This window comes from Serinus canaria, chromosome 10, assembly GCF_022539315.1.
Source record: "Serinus canaria isolate serCan28SL12 chromosome 10, serCan2020, whole genome shotgun sequence".
In the NCBI taxonomy this organism is placed as follows: domain Eukaryota; kingdom Metazoa; phylum Chordata; class Aves; order Passeriformes; family Fringillidae; genus Serinus; species Serinus canaria.
In genome coordinates, this window is record NC_066324.1 from 17504069 (window position 1) to 17524840 (window position 20772).

Genomic DNA, 20772 nt, shown 5'->3' on the forward strand with positions numbered 1-20772 from the left:
GAGGCTCCCAAAAAGGCAGTGCGGGAGCAGGGAGAGCCTTTGGGGAACTCATTTTGGGTTCGGATAATGTGACTGAGCACGAAAAACAATGGTCCAGGTCACCCATGGGGTGATGTTGAGCAGGTCACTGGAAGGCTTGACTCAACTCAGGACCAAACAAGCTCAAATGAAGGTGGAAATGCTGATCAGGAACATCTGAGCAGGAGCAACAATGTTTCCATGAACTGTTCCCACCTCCTCGTGCTTTGGCATGACTCCCTGCAAAGGTGAGGAGCCGCCACCTTTGGGGCTGAGGGTCCCTGTCCTGGTGGAGATGGTGTGGGAGTTTGTGAGAGGTTTGGGAGGCTGGGATAAGCAGGAGAAGATAAGGTAGGGTGGCTTCAGGGGCAAGGAGAGGACAGGAGAGGACACAGAGGGCTCAGGCATCTCACCATAGATCTGCGGATCAAGGAGAGGCGGCTCTTGGCTTTGTTCTCTGCGAACTCCAGGCTGTTGATGTCTTTGAGCCGAGCCTTGTACTTGTTCATCTGCTCGATGACAATTAACTCCACGCAACTAAGGGAGAAAAAACCCAAAAGAAGACAAAATGGGAGGAGGAAGCCATTTGATCTGAGCTGCTCTGTCTTGTCTTGACTTGTCCTTCAACAGGATTTCACGGTAGCTTCTCCCTTAGTTGCAGCACATCCTCTCATTTTATTACAAGGAAAGGATTATTTTGAAGATCTGCCCTGATGGAAGACCACGGAGGAGAAAGCTCCAGCTGGAAGCCAGAGGGTGGTGAGAATTCTCCTAAAAAGAGTGATCACAGGCTAGGGATGGATTGAGGAATAGCTTACAGATGTTAAAGATGCTAAGGATCCCACCAGAGAAATCTACCCCCCTTGGAAGAGGGAGTGGTGGAACACAAACCTGGAGAAGGCAGGCAGGCTGATTCCAGCTCACTTGCATGCAGTAACTCTGCAGCAGCTTGTGCAACTGTGCCAACTGTTTAATGTTGTCAGGAGGGTGTTTGGGGAAGAACAAGTCCTTTCTTTGTAATAAAATGAGAGGATGTACTGGAACTGAAGTGTGAGGGAGAAGCTACAATGGAATCCTGTTAAAGGACAGGTGTTCCTGCCAGCTGGGTATTGAAACATGTTCTGGTCTTCAACAATTTTAAGACTTACTTGAGGTAAAACCACCCCTTTCAGAAGCCTAGCCCTTCACTGGAGGGTTTTCATTATTGTAATTGACTCCAGTATCTATTTTAACACCTGTTTAGTATGAGCCAAACCGAATCTGACCAAGTACTTCACTCTTTCTCTGTAAAACCTTTTCAGTTATGGCAAACACCATAAATAAATTGAAGCATATTAATATTACTATTGCTGCAGACCAAACAACTCACCTCCTTCAGTAAAAAAGCCAAAATCAAGTAACAATCAAGATCTGCTTGCCAAAAATGAACTACATTAACTATAAAACCATGTCAGCACAAGCTCCACCTTTTCCTGCCAGGCAGGAACAGAAGCTTATCCACTTTTGGGGATCCTCCATCACTTAAAAATCCTCATTTAACACCTTCTGGGGGACTGAGAGGATTTGAAATGTCTTCATGCAGATGCATAAATTACTATGTGTTTATCCCTTCGTGCCAAAGCTCTCAATTTTTGAGCCATTTGACCATCCTAGGGGTTACCAAGATGTGAATGGTGATGTGGTGGTGCAGCTAGCTGACCCAGCCCCAGGCTCTTACGTGGTGGTTTTGCTGATGTCCTGAACACTCTGCAGAGGGTCTGTTGTGTCGGGGCAGCGGAGGATGCAGGGAGCAAACACGATGGCCAGGGCATTGGCTGACATACGGTTGGTCTCTTCTTGGAGGGCAATCCTGAAAAAAACAGGGATTCAGAGAGAAGTCAGAGGTGGAGGCCCCTTCACTGCACCTCTTGCACACGGTCATGGCTGAAGAGAGGAGATGATATTTCCATGGTGCAATCTTGCTTTGAGGGAGAAAGACAAACCTCAAGACAGCTCAGATATTCCCAAGGCAACCACCAGCCCTTTCCACCCAAAAACATGTCCCTGCAGTGGTGAGAGGCACCTCAGGGCTGTAGGAACCACAAGTGACCAGAGCACAGAGGTCACTCATCAACACAACATCCCTTGGAGAAACTCCATGGCCACCTCCTGGGAGACAGGGTGGATGCAAAAGCCTCAGATGTTCATGTGGGGAGGATGCCTGACCCTCCTGCCTTTGCCTGAAGGTGCCCAGGCCCAGCATACCTGACCAGGTGGAAGATGAGGCGCTCCAGGGTGCTGAGGTGGGTGCGGGAGAGCTGGTCAATGACCGAGTACACCCCACGCACTGTCTCCTTCCTCTCCTGGAGGCCTGTGGAGAAACCACCAGCATTAGGGGCAGCTTCTACTTCTTCCTCTTATTTAAAATGGTACTTCTTAACACTTAATTTTACCACTTAACAGAAAAAACTTTGGAGCTGAAATTAGCCACCAAACTGAGACCAAATTGCCCCAGGTTTTGCATTAAAAATGCTTTATAACCAAAAACCCAGACTTTGAAACCAGATAAACACAATTTGGCAAAACCAGCTGGTTCAGCCCCAAAGAGTGAATGAAAAGTCTTAGACTCAAAGTGGCCACCATTTCCCTCTACTGAGAGAATGAGATAGGGAGGGAAGCTCCTCACCCATCACCCGCAGGAACTCCTCGTAGAGCTCAAAGGTCATGAGGGGGTTGGGCAGATCTCGGAGCCACTGCTTGAACACGCTGGCAATGACGTGGATGTTGTAGTCGTCCAAATTCACGTTATCGATGTCTGGGTTTGGCACCAGATGAAGCAAGAAGGAAAAGAACAAGAGACAATGATCAATATGAAGTCCAAGGCTGGACAAAGTGACCTTTAGAGGTCCCTTCCAACCCAAACTGTTCTATCATAAAGTGTTCTAAAATAAAATATGTTTACGTGCCTTTAATGGCAACAGAGCCAGCACCTGATTTCAGCTCCACATGGTAAAATTAGAGAGAAATACATTTTCCAGGGAAAATAACTTCAGGTGGGACCAGGATTTCTTGTCTCACTGATTGCTAGGGTGTAAGTAAGGCAGCACCTTCCCTCAATTAGAATGACCTTTTTCTGTGGATTGCTCCCAAAAAACCCATGAGTTGATGACCTGAGTTGTGGCTGCTAATATGAAATCATTCCTTGTACAGCCCAGAGTCAGAAATGCTGGAACATTCCACCTTTCCTCCCCAGGCAGGATGTTTTCCCCCCTCCTCTGACCTGTATCGAGGCCTTGCCGCAGCTCCTTGATCTTGTTGGTGGATCCTGATTTCCTGTAGATGCCCTCGGTGTAGAGCCCGTGCATCTCGATGTAGTTGATGAGCTTCTCCACCAGCAGCGGCACCGCCCGCTCCTCGCTGGTCAGCCGGGACAGCTCCACACCAAACTGCCGTGGGGAGAGCTCTGGGTCGTGCTGCAGGAAAAGGGGAAAAAGGGATTGAAATCCTCCTGCACTGCCTGCTCCTCGCTGGTCAGCCGGGACAGCTCCACACCAAACTGCCGTGGGGAGAGCTCCGGGTCGTGCTGCAGGAAAAGGGAAAAAGGGATTGAAATCCTTCTGAGATGCTGGTGCAGCTTTGGATCTGATTATTCAGAGTCTTTCAGCAGATACAGTGTGCTATTTTCAGGGTCCCCCAACGAAGGAAGGAAATGATGAATCTGACTCCATGTTCTTAGAAGGCTAATTTATTATTTTATGTTACTATATTATATTAAAGAATGCTATACTAAACTATACTAAAGAACAGAGAAAGGATACAGACAGAAGGATAATAAAGATAATAAAGCAAAACCTGTGACTCTCTCTAGAGCCTCAACACAGCTGGACCAAGATTGGTCATTAAGTTAAAACAATTCACCTGTTGGATAAACAATCTCCAACCACATTGCAAAGCAGCAAAACACAGGAGAAGCAAATGAGATAACATTGTTTTCCTTTTTCTCTGAGGCTTCTCAGCTTCCCAGGAGAGAATCCTGGGCAAAGAGGATTTTTCAGAAAATATAATGGTGACACAGGAGATGTGAGAGTCTAATGGAAGACAGGACAGGACAGGACATGGGTCTTGCAATGCTAACCCAGGCTCTGGACATGCACCTGAAGGCAAAAAGTTTGGATTTTCTTTCTTTAACCAACCCCACTGTAGTTATATTCCCCGCCTGGCAGAGCCAAAGCAGCTGGGCATGGTTCTCCTCCACCTCCTGCCCCTCTGGCACCACCTCCAGGGATGATTTCACCTCCCAAAGACGCACAAAGCAGAAGAGGCAAATATGAATCCTGGGTATTTAAATCAACTTGAAGAATTGACAGTTACAAAATACCAGTGAACAAACAAGTTGCCAACAAAAGAACATGAAAAGACCCATCTGCAACTGTCAGGAAAGGCCCTTTTGCCAGCTGCAAACGCTCACTGGAGTGCTGGTATCTGGCAAATTCAAATGTGAAGAAAGTCCTCCTGCACAGGAGATTCTGGATGGGAAAAGTCCAAAGATGCAATAAAATATTGACATGAATTCTCAGCCCTAGCCAAAGAAAGGTGAGATGGCTCCCCTCACAATCACTCCTGCATTTTTCTTTCTCCCACTCAATGGCATCCTTTCACTGATCCTGCAAACCTTAGGAGCAGATGTGTGCAAGGTCCCCATGTAGTTTCTTTCTCATGACTGATGGTTTGTAGCCCCCTTGTCACTGGGAACAACCCTAAAAACACAAATTCACCAAGCACAGAGGAACTGGAGCCTTCCTAGAGAACTTCTAACAGCCCAGTGCAAAGCTACCCATGAAACACAGTGAACCTGCTTCCTAGGATGCAGCACAAAAACTTCCTTGTGCACAGAAATCACAACAAAGAAGGCAGCTCCAAGAATGTCTGAAAAAATTAATCAGAGATCTCAATGAACTTCCCAGATTTTAGAGCACAAACTCTTATGAGGCATTCCCAGTTCTTGCAGAAATAGTGCCAGAAAGGGAAAGACTGCAGCAAAAGTTCTATATATGTTCAAAATATAAATATATTCACATACACACACATCTCCAATGGATATATTCAGATTATTCCTTGTGAAAAATGGCCTCATGCAGCTTTCTGGGGGCTGTGTATTGTGGAGGTTGTTCTCCCTTGAGAAGCCTCCCAGGGAGCTGACAAAACTTTGCACTCATAATTATTGTGACTCTATTTCCTTCTTTTGGGCACAAAATAAGCTATTTAAAACATCCCCACCAAATCTTGATTATCTTGGTTCAGTGTTAGCTGGGATGCATTCTGCACTCATTCCCTGCTCCCCACACCCTTAAATCCAGTAAACAACATTTAATTCCCCTCTAAAGAGGGCAGTGGACATCCTCCACCTGTCCCTCCTCGCCCAGCTGTGGCAAGCAAGGACTGTAGAGAAAAAGGCTGTATTTCCAAGAATAACTCCACACTTCCAAATCCTTAAAAGCTACAAAGCCAGGGAAATTCCTATTATTCTGTGTGGTTACAAGGCAGGGAACGACACTGCAACATCTGCTGCATGACTGGGCAGATCTACAGTGACTCATCACTGCATAATTCCCAAAATATCTACAAAACTCTGGTTGGAGAGACCTCTGGGGATCTCTGGTCTAAGCTCCTGCTGAAAGGAGGGTTATTTCCAGAATTTTGTCAAGATTTGCACCTCCAATGATTTTTATACAAACTTGGGATCATTGTCTCAATGTATTTAATGGAAGCAAAGCAATGAGAGACATTTACCTTTTTGGAGCACTTGGTCGTGGTTTTAAGACAGCACTTCTTGTGACAAGCATATTTACATACTGCAACAGAGAAAAGGAGTGTTTAATTATCCCAAAAATCACTGCTGGAGAAACAGGAATTCTCAATATGAATTGAGCACAACTTCTCAGAACTACCAAGTTAAAAGCATTTGCAGTTTCTAGGGCCAAGTCTGTATTAGATCCACTCAAACAAAAATAATGAAGCCTTTAAAAATAAAGGTGTCATATTTATGTCCATGAAACATTAAACCCTCCCTGCATCCTCCTGACAAATCAACTCAGACTGTAACCCCTGAGAGCTATCAGACACAGACACCCTCAGAGACTGGAAATGGCCCCTCCTTTGCATTCATCCTGCACTGGGCCTGAAACGCTCTGGGGCTGATGCTGCCAACCTCATCACAGAAATGGAGGAGGGATGATGGGAAAGGTTGATCCATCTCTTGGGTTTTTCCAAAAAGAGATGGATCAGGCTTTTCCATCACCCTCCCCCATTTTCCTGATCTCCCCAAAAATTCCCATGCCTGGAGGTCAAACAGGTGAAGCCAATGAGTTTGCCAAGGTCAGGATCCCCACGGGCATCCCAGGGACACATTCCCATACCCAACTTTACTGTCCTTCCTACCATGACAGTTAAATGTGTCTGACCTTCTGGGATGGGCACAGAACCTGATGGGGTAAGGTGTGTAACACAAAGTTCATTAACTGTGCCAGGAAGGACTGCTGGGAGGGACTTACTAGTTGACTTCAGAAACCTTAAGACCTGTCCCTAAAGCTCTTCAAGTGCTACAAAAATCAAAATTATTCGAGCATGGGGTTGCAGGAAACAGCAGTAAACACATTTCAAAATCTCCAAACTCATCATTGTGACAGAAGCACAAGAAAAGGATCAAAGAAAGGGTGCTTACATTTACAAACAGAAGCCCTGTCCATGATCCAGATCAAGGAGGAGCAATATTCACAGTATGTGGGGATGCTGTATTGGGTTGCCTTGAAAATGTGACCATTGTGCTCTTCCACCTGGAGGATAAAGGTTGGGTGGTGAGAAAAGGGTGCTCAGCCTGCTGCAAAATGGAGAGATGAACACAGACAGCTCTTCAACTTTACCTCTTGCTTTTATTTGGTATTTTTGTTTCTTTTTCAGTCCAGCAACCCCAGAGACAACCCAAACCAACACCCATCTTGTAGGGGAACTGAACCATCATGGAAGCAGGTTGGGAACTCTTTGAGCTTGGCAGGTCAACTTCTTCATGTTAAGAAGGTTTTCTGTGCATCTGTGGCCCTTTTTTTGGCTCTGCACCTGCACCCTTCCTAGTGCCATCACACCCCTTAGGAAAACAGGAGATGTAATGTCCTCCATGTCTGATCCCAGAGGTGTAAAACACATACTGTAAACTTATGCAGAAAGCTGGAGCAAGACTGTTTTCCTCTCATCCCTTTTCTAACAACCCTTGACATTACATCTATGTCTTGGCTGATGAGGGATGTGTTTTCAGAGCCAACCCCAGTGATCCTTGATCAAGCACAGCAAATCCATCTTGAAAGTCTTTCTAACATGTCCTTTCAGGGCTGATGGTCAGATCTCAGCCCAGGACATGTCACAGGCTGGACTCTTGACATTCTGGCCCCAAGGATATTGATTTTTTAATGTGCAGGCTTAACTCACCACATCTGCTTCCTTTTTCCTTCTCTTTTTTCGTTCCGTTTTTGGCATCTGGTGAGGGAAAGAGATTTAACTCAGTTTTTGGGCAATTTTGCCAGGTAAATAGTACAGAGGGCTCATATCTGACATTGTCCAGTGCCTTCCAGCCTCATCCTCAAGTGCACCTGCAGCCCCAGAAAAATCTCCCTAGAAAACTCTCCTATGGATCACTCTAGTTTTGGAATTTCCCTGGACAGCTCTTCCTATCTTCATCTTGGAGCTGGGAGCAGCTGCTGCTCCAGCTCTGACCCCACCAGCAGTGACCCAAGGAAAACATGATGCTCTGAAGAAAACCTGCCTGGAGAGGAGGCTGGAGAGGACTTGGAGCAGAAGAGCCAGGAGATGGGATATTTGTATAACAGACATCATCCCACAAGCCCAGCCTCAGATCCCGTGGTTGGCCTTGCAGACAATATGGAGCAGGAGGTGAGATCAGGTCTGTGACACAGGGCAGGCTCCTTCTGCTCTAAGAATGGTACCCAGACCTGAGCCACTGCTCGTGTCCCCTTCTCCTGCAACCCAACCCACGGTGAGTGCATGGTCACTTGGGAGGGTGTTATCTCTTTCAGCATCCCTCAAAGTTTGAACAAACCCCCCAGAACTAAAAAAGCACAAGGAGCTGCTTTTCCAACCATCCACAGTTGGTAAGTTGCAGCTTTGCCCTGGAGATAACATCCAGTCCTTGGCAGCCCAGTGAGATCTGGGGTTGGCTGAGCCCAGTGACACACAACCAGTGAGTCACATCTTGCCTTGTCCAGCTCAGCTTAAAGCAGAGAAGACAACAGAATGTCCCAGGTGTCTACAGAGGCACAACCCCACGGAAATATAGTTCCCAAACCTTCAAGGGAGTTTAACAAAAGTGCTGAGTACCTTCCCTGCAGTGTAGTCCAGGGGTTTGTACTCCTGCATATATTCATCCAGGAAGACTTTGAAGGTATTGACCCAGACTTTAACTGGAGACTCACTCCAGTCCCTCTGCTCAAGCCTCATGGTCTTCTCCAGAATCTGCTCAAATAAGGCGTAGAGGTCCTTGTAGCGGATGCTCTTCCCATCGTCCATCTTTTAAGGAAACACAAGAAAAAAGAAAAGTGATTTTTACACAGCCCGGACTTTTCTAGAGACTTTTTCTTTTCCAGACAATTATTTCAGCCTCATCAGCTTCCAGCTGCTTGGGGAAGCTTCAAATATGATACAGAGAAGGAAAAAAGGATCAGACATCTCCACCACCAGCAAAGGTAACACAAAGGTTTGCAGGCACTTTGGGTTACAAATTGGAGTTTATTGACTTTTCATCTCCCCTTTGGCTGGGAGAAAAGCTGTAATGAAGATCAGGAATCTACACCCAATGTACCCTGAGAGATGGCTCATGAGGAAGTGTTAGTCCAAATTTAGATCATGGGACTGAATACAAAAGAAGCACATCCATCCTTTGGGATGAGCAAACCAGAAATGGAGGGCGTGGCAACACCTGTACCACCGGGAGGATCCAGAATATCCCCTTTCTCCTGGAGGTGGAAGTCCTACCCATCCATCATCTGGTCACTTACTGCCAATGCCGAGGAGTAAAAGCTGAAGATGTTTTGTCGGAATTCCTTCAGCGCTTTCTTGAACACGACATCCACCAGTGTGTCCTTCTTGCTATCCTCGTTGTCCAGCTCATTCATCTGGGGAAACAAGGGGGTTTTTACTCCCAGGACTCTTTCACTGCAGCAGAGCTGGTGTGAGATGAAGCAGCACTAAGAAGCAGCTGCTCCACCATGATCACCAGGTGGTTTCTCCTGCACAAAACCCAGAAACTTCTCTAGACCTGCCCTGGCACCCTTAGATGAATTATTACCATTACTACAGCTACCCACAGGATCCCTTTTACTTTATTGCCTCTGTCTGCTCCTGGATCTCTGTGCAGATTCATGGAGCAGCGAGGGCAGGAGTTACCTTTTTCAGGAGAAACTCATCCATGCTCTTCAGGTCACTGGCACTCGTTATGATCTGCAGGGAGTCGTTCTGCCACTGCACAGGCTCCAGAGCCACGTTGCTGATCTTGACGCTGCGCTTGCGCTTCACTTTGGGAGAGGGCTCCTTGTTCTCCTTGAATTCCCGACGGTAGAGGCCCGACAGCTCCGGACTCCGCGGGGGCGTCAGGGGATGAGGACCCAACTCTGCTGGTGATCAATGAAAAGAGGGGAAGAGATTGAGGAGCTGATGAAAAATAATTGTGACACTCAAACAGGGAGAGGAGCATTGGAAGAAACCTGTGGAGGAGAAAAGCACGGTGTAGAACTCACAGGAAGATTAAATGTCATTTCTGCTTTGGTTCCCTCCTCCCTCAAGAGAGGAAACATCTGTCCACTCCAGATGATGACTGGAAGGATTAGGGACATGGAATTCCTCGAGATCCATTATGGATCCCACCCTCTAACCTATTTGCCATCGCTCTGGCTTGACACCACCCATGAATTAAGAGACATGAACCAGCATGGACACATCCCAATTTCCCAACCCAGTTTCTCTTTCCTCACAACTGGTCCCATGTCCCCCCACCACGTACCTTCACCCAGCTGCAGTCCAGGAATGGTCTCCCTGCCAGGGGCTTCCTGCTCCGCGTACAGCTCCAGCAGCTCAGACTGGGTCGCGAGCTTCTCCCGGGGGGGCTTCTTCTCCCCCTGCTTTCCCTTCACCCAAAACCTCATCTTGGCTCGCTGAGGCCTGGAAATAAGTCATGGAAACAGGAACTGCCTTAACTAGGAAAGGTCTTTCCACCCAAAACTACCTCAATCTTCTGAACATTCCCGAGGAGATAAATCCATACAACTTCTACCAGGGAAATGTGGCTACTCAGCAAAGGAGAGAAACTTCGGTTGCCTGCATGGGATTGGGTGGTTTGGGACAGGACGTGTGGCCCATGTCACCAACACACACACTGACTGGGCCTGCCCATGGTCATGTGGAAAAGGTGGGATGGGGAACTCATCCCACTGCAGGTGGAGCTCCAAAGGAGCCTGGGTGGCTCAATAAGGAGTTGGAAAGCAAGAGGGACAGGGGAAGGACATGTCTGCCACCTCCAGCCTTGATTCCTACCTCCCATCTGGAGTCAGACTCTTCTGTGTGGCTGCCAGCTTCCCAATCTCCCCCTGGGACATGGTTTTGTGCAGTTTGGCCTGGCCTTCCCCGGAGGTGAATCGCTGCACGGTCTGGAACGATTCCAAGCACGAGGCATTTAAAAATAACACAGCTCTTGGGATACCAGATTATTTTTTTTTTCCCTATCAAAAATCAGCTATTTTATCTCCTACATCTTTATTTCTATTTACCTACAGGTGAAAACCTACAGTCCTTGTGAGCCCCTAGAGAAATATTTTAATGACCCCTAAAAAAGAGAGGCATTTCCCTTGCTCCAACTCTCCAACCAGGCCCAATCTTCTTTCTCCTTGAGCAGTCAGTGATGAAAATCAGTTTGCACCAAGCCACAGGTCCTTTCTGCTCAGCCTGCACAGCTCTTCCACCCTCTTCATCCAGACATTCCAGCTCTCCACCCAGAGTGTCCACATAATGATGTGATTCCCCAAGGGAACCTTCAACCACCTGGATCTGTCCCAGCAGAAGTTCCTCCTCCAACTCTTGCTGAACACTTTACACAAAAAACCCCAAAGTCTTTGTGCCAAGGACACACCAAAAGGAACTCTTTAACAAAGAAATTTTGCAGCTTTAATAGAAAATTTCTCTTCCTTTGCCATCATTTAAAATGCCCTCAGATAATTTTTAAGGGTGGGATGAATTCGCAGTAACTCAACCTAACAGGATCCCATGAAATAGCCCAGAAATAGACTTTCCATATTTAAAAAATATCTACATTTTTGCTCTATTTTGCAATTGCAGCTGTGATTTGGGAACTGGACTCCTGGAGAAGAAACTTCAGCATAAGAAAAGCAGAGAATCAGGATGTATGAAAGGATTTGGGAGATGATGGTCAAATGTCTCCTGTAGCTTTCCTACCACCTCAATGTCTCAACTGAGAGCTCTATGTTTTAAAGCAATTATTTTACTTCTGTTAAGATTATTTAAATACAATTCTATATAAAAAGCAGGCTGCAGGTGGGTCACATTTGCCACATGGACTCTTTTTCCATGTTTTATTCCCTCTCCCCCGACTAGCATCTCTTCCAGCCAGGAGATGGCAGCATGCAAGGCAAAATTACCACTGGGAAAGCCAGGAACTGCCTAAACCATGAAAGAGATTTTGTTCCTGTCATTCTTACATTTAGGTGGTGATCAGAGAAACTGTGGATGGATACTGGGATAAAAGCAACTCAAACCTATAAAAGTGATCTCCATCCAGCCCAAACCTACTACTTGTTTTAAAAATGATCTGATAAATATTTGCCCCCACAGTATGGTTTTGTTCTTGAGTAATTTCAACCTTTTGAGTTTGCAGCTTTAGTAAATAAGGACTAAAAGGCATTTTTGGCACAAGATCCTTCTATTTGAGGTTATCTGCCAGGAAACTCTGAATGGAAAGGGTGGGGAACCTTCTCAGATGTCAAGATGAGCATCTGCACCAGAAAATCCCCTGCTAGGGAACACTACAAAGCATCATGAGGGCAAATGGCAATAACCAGGGGTCTGAAGTTGTCTCCTGGCTGAGGAAGGGACCAAGTATTTTTCCTCTGGCAGAGGAACCTGTGTTTCTCCCACCCATAAGGTAACTATGGCCAAGGGACTTATCCCAGCAGGCAGCAGTGCTGTGTGCTGCATGGAAAAACTTCCTGAAGTTCCCTCTGAGTGGCTTAGGACAAGAGATCTTCTTTCATTGCTGGCTCTTCAGCAGTACTTGGGATCAGCTGGTGGCAGGTACTTGGAATCATGTTTGTCAATTCGTGGCTTTAGTGTGGAGGGTGGAGCAAAACAACTGGGTCATTATCCAGGTCCCACTCTCTAAGGATGTTTCCACAGAGCATTTCTGGTGTGATTCCTCTAGCCAAGGCTTTCCATTTATGCAGCTGCTACAGGAAAGCCAGAGAGCTTAGGTGCCAAACAAAACCATGTGGTGTTAACATGTGCTGTTCCTCCCACTTGTGTCTCACTGCAAGGTAGGTTAATCCTTGGCTATTCACCAGCCCAAAATCTTCAATCTTGGTCTTGTCAGGAAACCCTTAATCCTTAAAGAACCTCAGAGTCAACTGTACTTGCAGCAGCCACCTCAGGTACTGCTGCCCCAGGGGTTTCAGCTCCAGCTGCAGATTCTGTGGGTGTTTGATGCTCTGGAACACCCTGAATGTGGGTGAGGAGCACTGGATTCCAGTGAGCCTCTACTCACCAGCTGGGGTACAGAAAAAAAAGGGCAAAACAGGCAGAGCAGCTGGTGACCCATCATATGCTCAGCTCCATGGGGTTGCACGGGATCTCTCGTTCATCCAGCCAGCAGCCTCATCTGCTGAGCAGGACATGGGAAGAGGCTGTTTTGGAAGTCATAGCTGGAGGCAGGAGCTGTCTGAAGGAGCTATTCACTGGCACAGGGAGCAGCCTGCACATGGTGGCTGCCAGGCTCGCCTTCATGTGACTGTCACAAGACACAACCAATGTGTCTGCACAGACACCAACCCTGTACCTTTGTGTTTGTACCCAAAACACCCCAAGAGGCACCATCCAGCTTTATCACAGGCTGCTCTGCCATCTGCAACACCCAACTGGGCTCTGCTACTAAATACAAATAAACAGTCCTGAAATTTTGCTACTTGTGATGATCCCGACCCAAAAAAAGCCCCAAGCCAAAGGGCTGGTCCCAAACCTGCAATACAAAAGACAGATGGAAACACTGGACACATTGTCAGGACACACAGATGGAGGGTAGTGCAGAGCACACAAGGTCAGGGGTAGTGTTGGCCTAGAAAGCAGAACTTACCACACCAGGGGGGAAAGTCCTGACCACCAGTTAGAACCAGTGCTGGAGAGCAGAGGAGAGGAGGGACACAGCAGAGACAGGAGAGGGGGGCACCTACTGCTACTTGCATGCAGTGAGAGCTGTTAAACCAGGTGAGCAGAGTCCCAAGGAGCACTTCCAAGGAGTACAGTGACCCAGGATGCTCCCAAAAAGGAGCTTGCCAAGCACCAGCACAGCACTTTTCACACCCCAGAGGGAACAATTCCTACAGCTACAATTCCCTTTGTACGTGGGCAGCCTCCAGGAGCACAGCAAGGCACTCCAGGTCTGGCATGGGGGGCTGTGGTTTGGTGGTGAACAAGGTGGTGCTGGGTTTGTGGTTGGAATCAACAACCTAAATGTTCCTATGATTCTATTTGTTCCAATGTTTCTATTTTACTGCATAAAATTCTCCCTTTTCCAATGCACAAGCAGGGACTTGCCTAAAGATGCAGCCAGGTTATTTCAGCCCACAGAGAGGTGTCTTTCAATCAGGTTTTCAGTATTCCTGCCTCAACCCCCCCAGCCAATTTATCTAGAGCAGGCTTAAAAACATTATGGAATTTGTAAATCTCTGCCCTCTTCCAGCAAGGAAATTATCCTGGGAAAAATTATCCTTTATAATAAGAGCTGCTAAAAGAAAAGTCATGAAAAGCCCTCCTTGGCCACCTGCTTTTCTTGGAAAAGCAGCTTTTAGGGTCACACAGGATGTTTGCCGGACACACATCAATGCTGTGGCACAAAATAAATCTCTGGCTTTGGGTTTCATGCTTTTCTTTGGTTCTGTACTCAGCTCCACATCCTGAACTGCAGCTGGAAGAGAGGAACATAGCAGCCCTACCCAGCACTCCACCCAAACTCTCACAGCAGGACAGGATTCCTGGTGTTTATCCACACTCCTCTGGGGCCATCTACCTCAGGAAAAGAAATGATGAGCGGGTTGGAATCTGTTGGCCTCTTCCACTTCTGAAATCTCTTGGTTTGTGATTTTCCAAAAGCAGCTTATGTGGGTGGGAGATTAAGCCTGAGATGGAAAAGCTCCACTGCGCTGGCTCATGTCAGACCTGCTAAGGGACACTTGTCACTGTGCTTGGAAAAAACACTTTGGTTGGTTGTCTTTGTTTCAAACCCACTGTTTCACTCTCACTATGTTTTCACTGCCCAATTTCCGTGGGTTTGCTTTTTATGAGCTGCTGTCTGCCAGCATCACTCTGATAACTGAGGACTAAGTAATCATTGGATATTGTGGCTAAGCATAAAAAATCAAAAGTAAAAGAAGCCACAGGATTTACATAACTTTGTTATCTGTTGCTTTTTGAACAATATTTACTTTCTTTTTTTACAGATGTACCTAGGCCATTTTTAGATCAAAAGGTTCCAATGGAAGGATGAGGTTAAAGTCCCCAAAACAGGTGCAATACAAGTTGTAATGCTCCAGGAAAACTGTGGGAAGTGTGGTGGATATCTAATCAACCCAGGAGCAAGAAATAGAGTTTGGATGGAGCGCCGAGCACCCTGGTCTAGTGGAAGGAGTCCCTGCCCATGGCAGGGGGTTGGAATTGAGATTTAGTCTCTTCCAATCCAAACCATCCCGTGCTTCTGTGAATCTGTGATTTTCTGCTGTGTTTGCCAAATTCACCCATCTACAGCATCCTTGGGAGAGGGAAAAGAAGCAGTGGAGGGATCAGTGCAGCTAAGGTTAGCGAAGAAAGGCTCCCCCACCACATTGGACACAATTACCATTTCGGAGTCACTGTAACAGGCCTGCCCCAGGCGGGCTGCGGGCACCGCCTCGGCGTGAGGAGGGTGCTCAGAGGAGAGAAGGAACTCAAAACTGCCATCGCAATCCTCTTCCTCCGTATCCCCCTCCCCATCAGCAAAAGCACCTCTAGTCAAGAAATCGGAGCGCGTCCGCGCCATGCGGGCTTTCTTTTTATGGCTCGGTCTGGGCACCTGCTTGACCAAAGGATAAAACAAAACAAAACAAAACGAAAAGAAGGGTTTTAAAGCAAAAAGGAGACTCTACCCATGTAGCCTTAAGATATCTCTGAGGGCCACTGCACCCCATGGAGGGGATGCAGAATTCTGTCTAGTGAAAACAGCAAAGGACCAGGAAGAACAAAAACTGAGACAGGACGGTGAAAATGGACAATCATGGGTGTCACTGAAACGGAGACGTTGAACCAAACCAAGACAAGATGGTGCTGGACAGTGTTTGCCATCAGGATCACGGGATCCTTTCATCCAGAGCTGCTATAAATTATTCCTACAGGGCTTTTCATTTTAAGAGAAGGTGTGGAGGTTACTGTGCTGTCACATCCCCCTTCCCGTGTCTAGCAGCCCTTGTGCTTCAGAGTTTACTTCTTTGAAGCTTTTGAGGGAAAACTGGCCAACTAAGTTATTTTTCCCCTGTTCAATGGAAAGAGAAAATAAACAAGTCACGACTCACCTCGCCTCGGCCAGACCCTGGCATCTTAAATGGCTTCCGTGCTATTTCACCCTTGGAAAGGCACTGATGATTTGCCTCTCTGCTGAAACACAAGAGAACAGAGATCTTTCATCCTCTCCCAAAAGCCTTCCCACCGTTCTAGCCCAGATCCTGGGAGTCCCAGCAGTCAAGTCTAAATTGCAAGTCTGAGGTCGTGGGGTTTCAGAATTGTTTGGAATTCTTCAGGACTGGACTTAATACCAAAAGACACAAAGAGAAAACATTCTGGCTGTCAGCTTTATATACAGCAAGGTGGTTATGGATTGTACCTTTGTACTTTGGGATTCTCAAATGTGACTATTCTGTTGCAGAGCAAAACCTAAAATACAGCAATTCTTTATGCCTTTTCCTTCCTGTTGCTTGTTCATGTTGCACATGAACCAGGAAAAGAAATTTTCAACAGGAATCTTCTCCTGTCACAATGGCACAGAAATCACAAGACTACTACATGTGGAGGTACCTTGAGTTACCAACAGTCATTCACTGGGAGCTTTTGCCTTGGAAAGGGTGCAGCAGGATTTAGGAGGAGGGTGATTTATAACATTTTTGAGCTACATGGCCAAAACCACCCCAAAATTAGGCAAGGCACCTTAAGCAACACAACAGAGTGGGAGCAGACGTTGTCCCAGGATCTTGCTGCCATCTCCAGGCCCTGGAGCAGCCCAAGGTTAAGCAAAGCAATGGAGCTGAGCAACTGCTAAGTGTAATTAATTACATATGTGAATGATACAGTCTCCAAAGAGCATTCACTCCCACACTCTCTCTGGAGAGTTGGTGCTTTTTCATCTGCAATGGTCAGTGTCCACATGGCTTTGCTGGATTAATTGTATGGTAAACAAGGAAAATCCTGGAATTTTCTGCCTCATCAAGTCATTTCTATTCCAACTACCCAAAAATCCTAAGAATTTATTCGTCATGTTTCACCTTGAGAAATAAACTCCTATCCCCGTTCATGTAGGGTAAATAATAACAGTACTGAGCCTGCTTATTGACTCTCTTCACCTGCTCATGTCCATGATTATCTCCCCTGGATTATATGATGTTGTAAGAGCCTGAGAAATCATATTCCAGGTCTTTTTCCTTTCCCTCTGACCTCCTTGTTGCTAGAAGATCAAGAACCCTTTGTTTAACTATGAGGTTTGTGCAGACTCCAGAAACAACGCTCTGGACCCTTTGTACAAAAAGGCCCCTAGGAGAAAAAGAGCCCATGGAGAAAGCCTATGGAGACAGCCTGAGGAGAAAGCCTAGGGAGAAAGCACAGGAGAAAGCCCACCACGTCTTTACTCACTGGAGGCCAAAGGGATTGTCCTTTGGTGTGAAGAACATGGAGCTCGCCCTCGTCTCCTCAGTGGCCTGGTTGGGTATCCGAGGTTGCCGGAGGCGCTCTGTCCTGGAGAAGTGGCTGCCTGGGTGGTCCTTGGGGTCCAGAGCTGGTTTGGAATGGCAGCGGGGCTCCACGAACATGCTGACAGGCCGGTCTTTGGGGGCACCGTGGGCTGGAGAGCTTCCCCTGGTCCCAACAGTGAGACCCTTGATGTCCACTGCTGAGGTTGGAGCCGTGCCTGGGGTGGGGCTGTGCTCCCCTCTGCTCTGGGAGGGCAGGATGAGGACTGACTGAGGCCGGCTGTCTGGTTTTTTGGCTGGTTTGAGGGAAGGGTCCTTCACTCTGCTCTGCTCTGTCCTCTGCAAAGCCTCTACCTTCCCTTGCTGCTCGAAGGCTTTGCGCTGTCTCTCCAGAATTTCCTTCTGCTGACGAATCTGCTCCATCATCTCCCTCTCATTTTGCAGCTGAAGCTGCTTTTGCCGTTCCTCCTTCTCCACGTTGAGCTTTTCCAGTCTCTTAATGACAGAACCTGGAGAAAGGGCCCGTGCTGCTGTCACTGTCCCACGTTCCTCTCTCTTGGTAGAGGGTTTATCCTTTTCCTCCTCTTCTTCCAAGGCTTTGCCCTGGTCTGGCTCAGAGTCCTTCCTGTCCTCAGAGAACAAAACTGTCCTTTCCTCTCTTTGCACTGCTTTATTCCTCAGGTTATTCTCCACCATCTTCACCTTCGCATTGTCTTGTGGTGGAATGTAGAAAGTGGGGAGGTTGCTGGAGAGGAGGGTTTCTCTTGGGTGAGCCTTTATAACATTTTGGGGGTCACCAACCCCACGCTCCTTCCTGGTGAGGTTATCAGGCAGCACCGTGTCTGCTGGGGTCTGTCTGCAGCCAGGCAAATCCTTGTTCCCATCCCCTGTGTAGAATGGCTTCTCCTGCAGCTGAACCTGGGGACTGCTGGGCAGGGAGTCCATGGAAAATGACTGTGTGTCCTGCTCATCTAAGACTAAGGAAACGAATTTACTACTTGAGGTATCTTCACTGCTTAACAACTCGAAGCTCCCTTGAGAGCTCTCGCTCTCGGGGGTTCCCTGAGGGGAAGGCAGTGCCTCGGGCAGCAGCTCGGGGGACCAGCGCTGCTCCTCCGAAGGTGACAGCCCGCCCGTGGAGCGCACCTTGAGCAGCTCCAGGCTGAACTTCGCCTGCTCCAGCTCCCGCATCCTCCGGCTTTCCCTCTTTGCACGAACCACTTTCTTCTGGTTGAGATCCTCCAGAGACTTGGGCCTCTCTCTCACCATGATCTCCTCCTCCGTGTCCATCCCACTCTGGCTGCTGGCTCTCTCATGCCTTTTGTACAGGGAAGTATCCAGTGGGTCCATGTGATTCACCCGATTATTCTCCATCAGTGATTTATGTTGTTCTACAGCTCTCACTCGCTCTTCAAATGAGCTGTCCTCCCACTTAGATGGGTCAGAGCCCTTAATTTCCAAACCATCTGCTTCCAGTCCATCCTCTTCTCTACCTGCCAGGCCATTCTCCAGCTGCATCTCTTTTAACTGGTGCTCTTTCAAAGCTCTAAACCTGGAAGAAAGCAGAAAACCAGGAAATTCAGCCCTGCATCCACTCAGAACCTTTCAAGGCACTGCATTAGTGGTGTCTTATCACAACCACCACCATCACCTCACCACCACCAGCATCTCAAGAACCCTCCTGCACATCTGGTGCAAGACAAGGCACATTCGGTTTTAAACCTCCTCCTCCTCCTTCTCTGCCATCTCTGCTACCAAAGGGCTGCCCCAACGCACCTGAAAGCTCCCCTTGTGCCGACAGCAGCAGGTCCAGCCTCCATCCCTGGTCTAGCTCCTTCAGAAGCTGTCAGAGCCAGAACAGTTTAACCCATCACACCCCCTTGGCTTCTCCATCTTCGCCATCCTCCCCGGACTGCGTCTGGAACAACTTAGCAGGGACTTGTGCCCAGCACCAGGAGCTCTCTGCAGCTCCCAAATGTTCTGAGCGACGTCAAGGTGCTCCACACCTTGCAGGCAGCACCTCTGGAGAGGGAATTGTGACCTGCCCCCCGGCCAGCGAGCTGAGGCATGGCTGGAAAGCCTGTGCCCTCCACAGCAGCTGGCTCCGGTATCCCTTGTCCTTGTGAGCCAGCACAGCAACCAGATTGGTGAGGCAATCTGAGTTAAAAATAGGCTACTTAAACTGGTGCTGCTGCCAAGAGGAAAAAAAAAACCCCTTGTGAGTATTTACGGCCTTGGCTTTGCACTGCCTACGTGCTCCAACCTGAAATAGGCCCTGCTTATTCCAAGAGCGGGACGTGCAGCTAAATTGTTAGAAAGCGTGGGCAAGCAAAGGACCAGGGCAGGTCAGGAGAGGGTCATGGATACACAAAGGGACACTGCCCTGTGCAAGTCACTGTAGTGACACCATCCATCCTGTGAGCATCACCAAAACCACATTCCTCTTTACCCGAGGCCACGTTACCTTTGCCGTGCCAGGTACCCGCGGCACGCCGCCTGCAGGCACACGGCCCTGCTCCTGCGGGCAGCCAGCGCCTGCCGGCTGCGGTGGCCCCGCCAGGCCGCCTGGATGCTGGTGGCTGCGGCGTGCCGGCGCCTGGCGTGCTCCCGCCAGCAGCTCTGGATGAGATGGGCTGCAAACTGCATCTGCAGGAACCTGCGCCGCTCCACGAAGCCTCGCCAGTGGGTCTGAAGGATGACAGCGGCTTTGCTGAGAACCTGAGGGTCTGGGGATGGTTTGCCTTTTTTTTGGCTCTGGTAGCTCCGCCAAAATCTCTGCAAACACAGCAGGGGATTCCTTGTAACGGGTGCTGTGTGAAGAGGGGACAGCACCTGCCTTCCTGCAACCTCTCCAGCTTCCCCCCATTACGGCAGAAGGAGTCAATCCTGATTGCGAGCTCCTTCCCTGGACAGCAGAGCTGATTTTACCCACGGGCTCTGTCTGTAGGATTTGGGGATGGTAATTTGCACAGGAATCCAGCCCCAGCACCCACCTGTATGGTGATGGCGGCGTGCCGCAGGCTCAGGAACTGCCTCCTGCAGAGCAGGCTGCGGAACCAGCGCTGCAGCAGCGTGATCCTCCGCAGCACCTCCTGGTGCAGCAGGTCCTGCAGAAGCTGCCGCTCCCGCTCCTTCATGAAAACCTGGCCAAAACAACCCAAAAAACACTAGCGTGGCAAGCTTCCCAGGCCACGAGTCAAATCCTCCTGGTTTCCACATTCAGGAAAGTTGAGGAGCTGATTTTTGTGAAAGCACCTCTAACAGGTTTCAGCAGCTTCCAAACAGCCTGTGACCCTAAGCTCTGAATTACAAATCCTTCCCACCAGGGGAGGCAAAATGAGGACCATCATATCAAGCTAAGTCTACACACATACAGAGATTTTGGAGGACATGAATTTTTTGAGGCTGTCTCATTACAGTCAATAACAAAACATTATTCCTTACTCTTTTATGTGAATAATATTAAAAGTTTCATTTAAATAACTGATTTTTGGTAATCAGAAGAAAAATA

The 20772-nt window shown here is 48.1% G+C and overlaps 1 protein-coding gene across 6 annotated transcripts in view; it reads right to left on the reverse strand.

Annotated features, from left to right (window-relative positions):
- MYO9A (myosin IXA) overlaps positions 1-20772 on the reverse strand; it is a 172679-nt gene that overhangs the window by 4287 nt on the left and 147620 nt on the right. For 4 of the 6 annotated variants that reach the window (XM_050978598.1, XM_050978599.1, XM_050978596.1 and 1 more), the window contains 18 exons: positions 20255-20404; positions 19726-20036; positions 17206-18813; positions 15879-15960; positions 15170-15382; positions 10591-10703; positions 10061-10218; positions 9448-9674; positions 9060-9176; positions 8383-8571; positions 7477-7524; positions 6719-6830; positions 5788-5849; positions 3278-3470; positions 2684-2812; positions 2263-2368; positions 1736-1867; positions 432-555 (listed from right to left, as the gene is read on the reverse strand). In XM_050978598.1, coding sequence (XP_050834555.1) covers positions 432-555; positions 1736-1867; positions 2263-2368; positions 2684-2812; positions 3278-3470; positions 5788-5849; positions 6719-6830; positions 7477-7524; positions 8383-8571; positions 9060-9176; positions 9448-9674; positions 10061-10218; positions 10591-10703; positions 15170-15382; positions 15879-15960; positions 17206-18813; positions 19726-20036; positions 20255-20404 — 4074 coding nt within the window. The remainder of the gene's footprint in view (positions 1-431; positions 556-1735; positions 1868-2262; positions 2369-2683; positions 2813-3277; positions 3471-5787; positions 5850-6718; positions 6831-7476; positions 7525-8382; positions 8572-9059; positions 9177-9447; positions 9675-10060; positions 10219-10590; positions 10704-15169; positions 15383-15878; positions 15961-17205; positions 18814-19725; positions 20037-20254; positions 20405-20772) is intronic. The other 2 variants (XM_050978597.1, XM_030228313.2) reach the window with 2 other exon arrangements.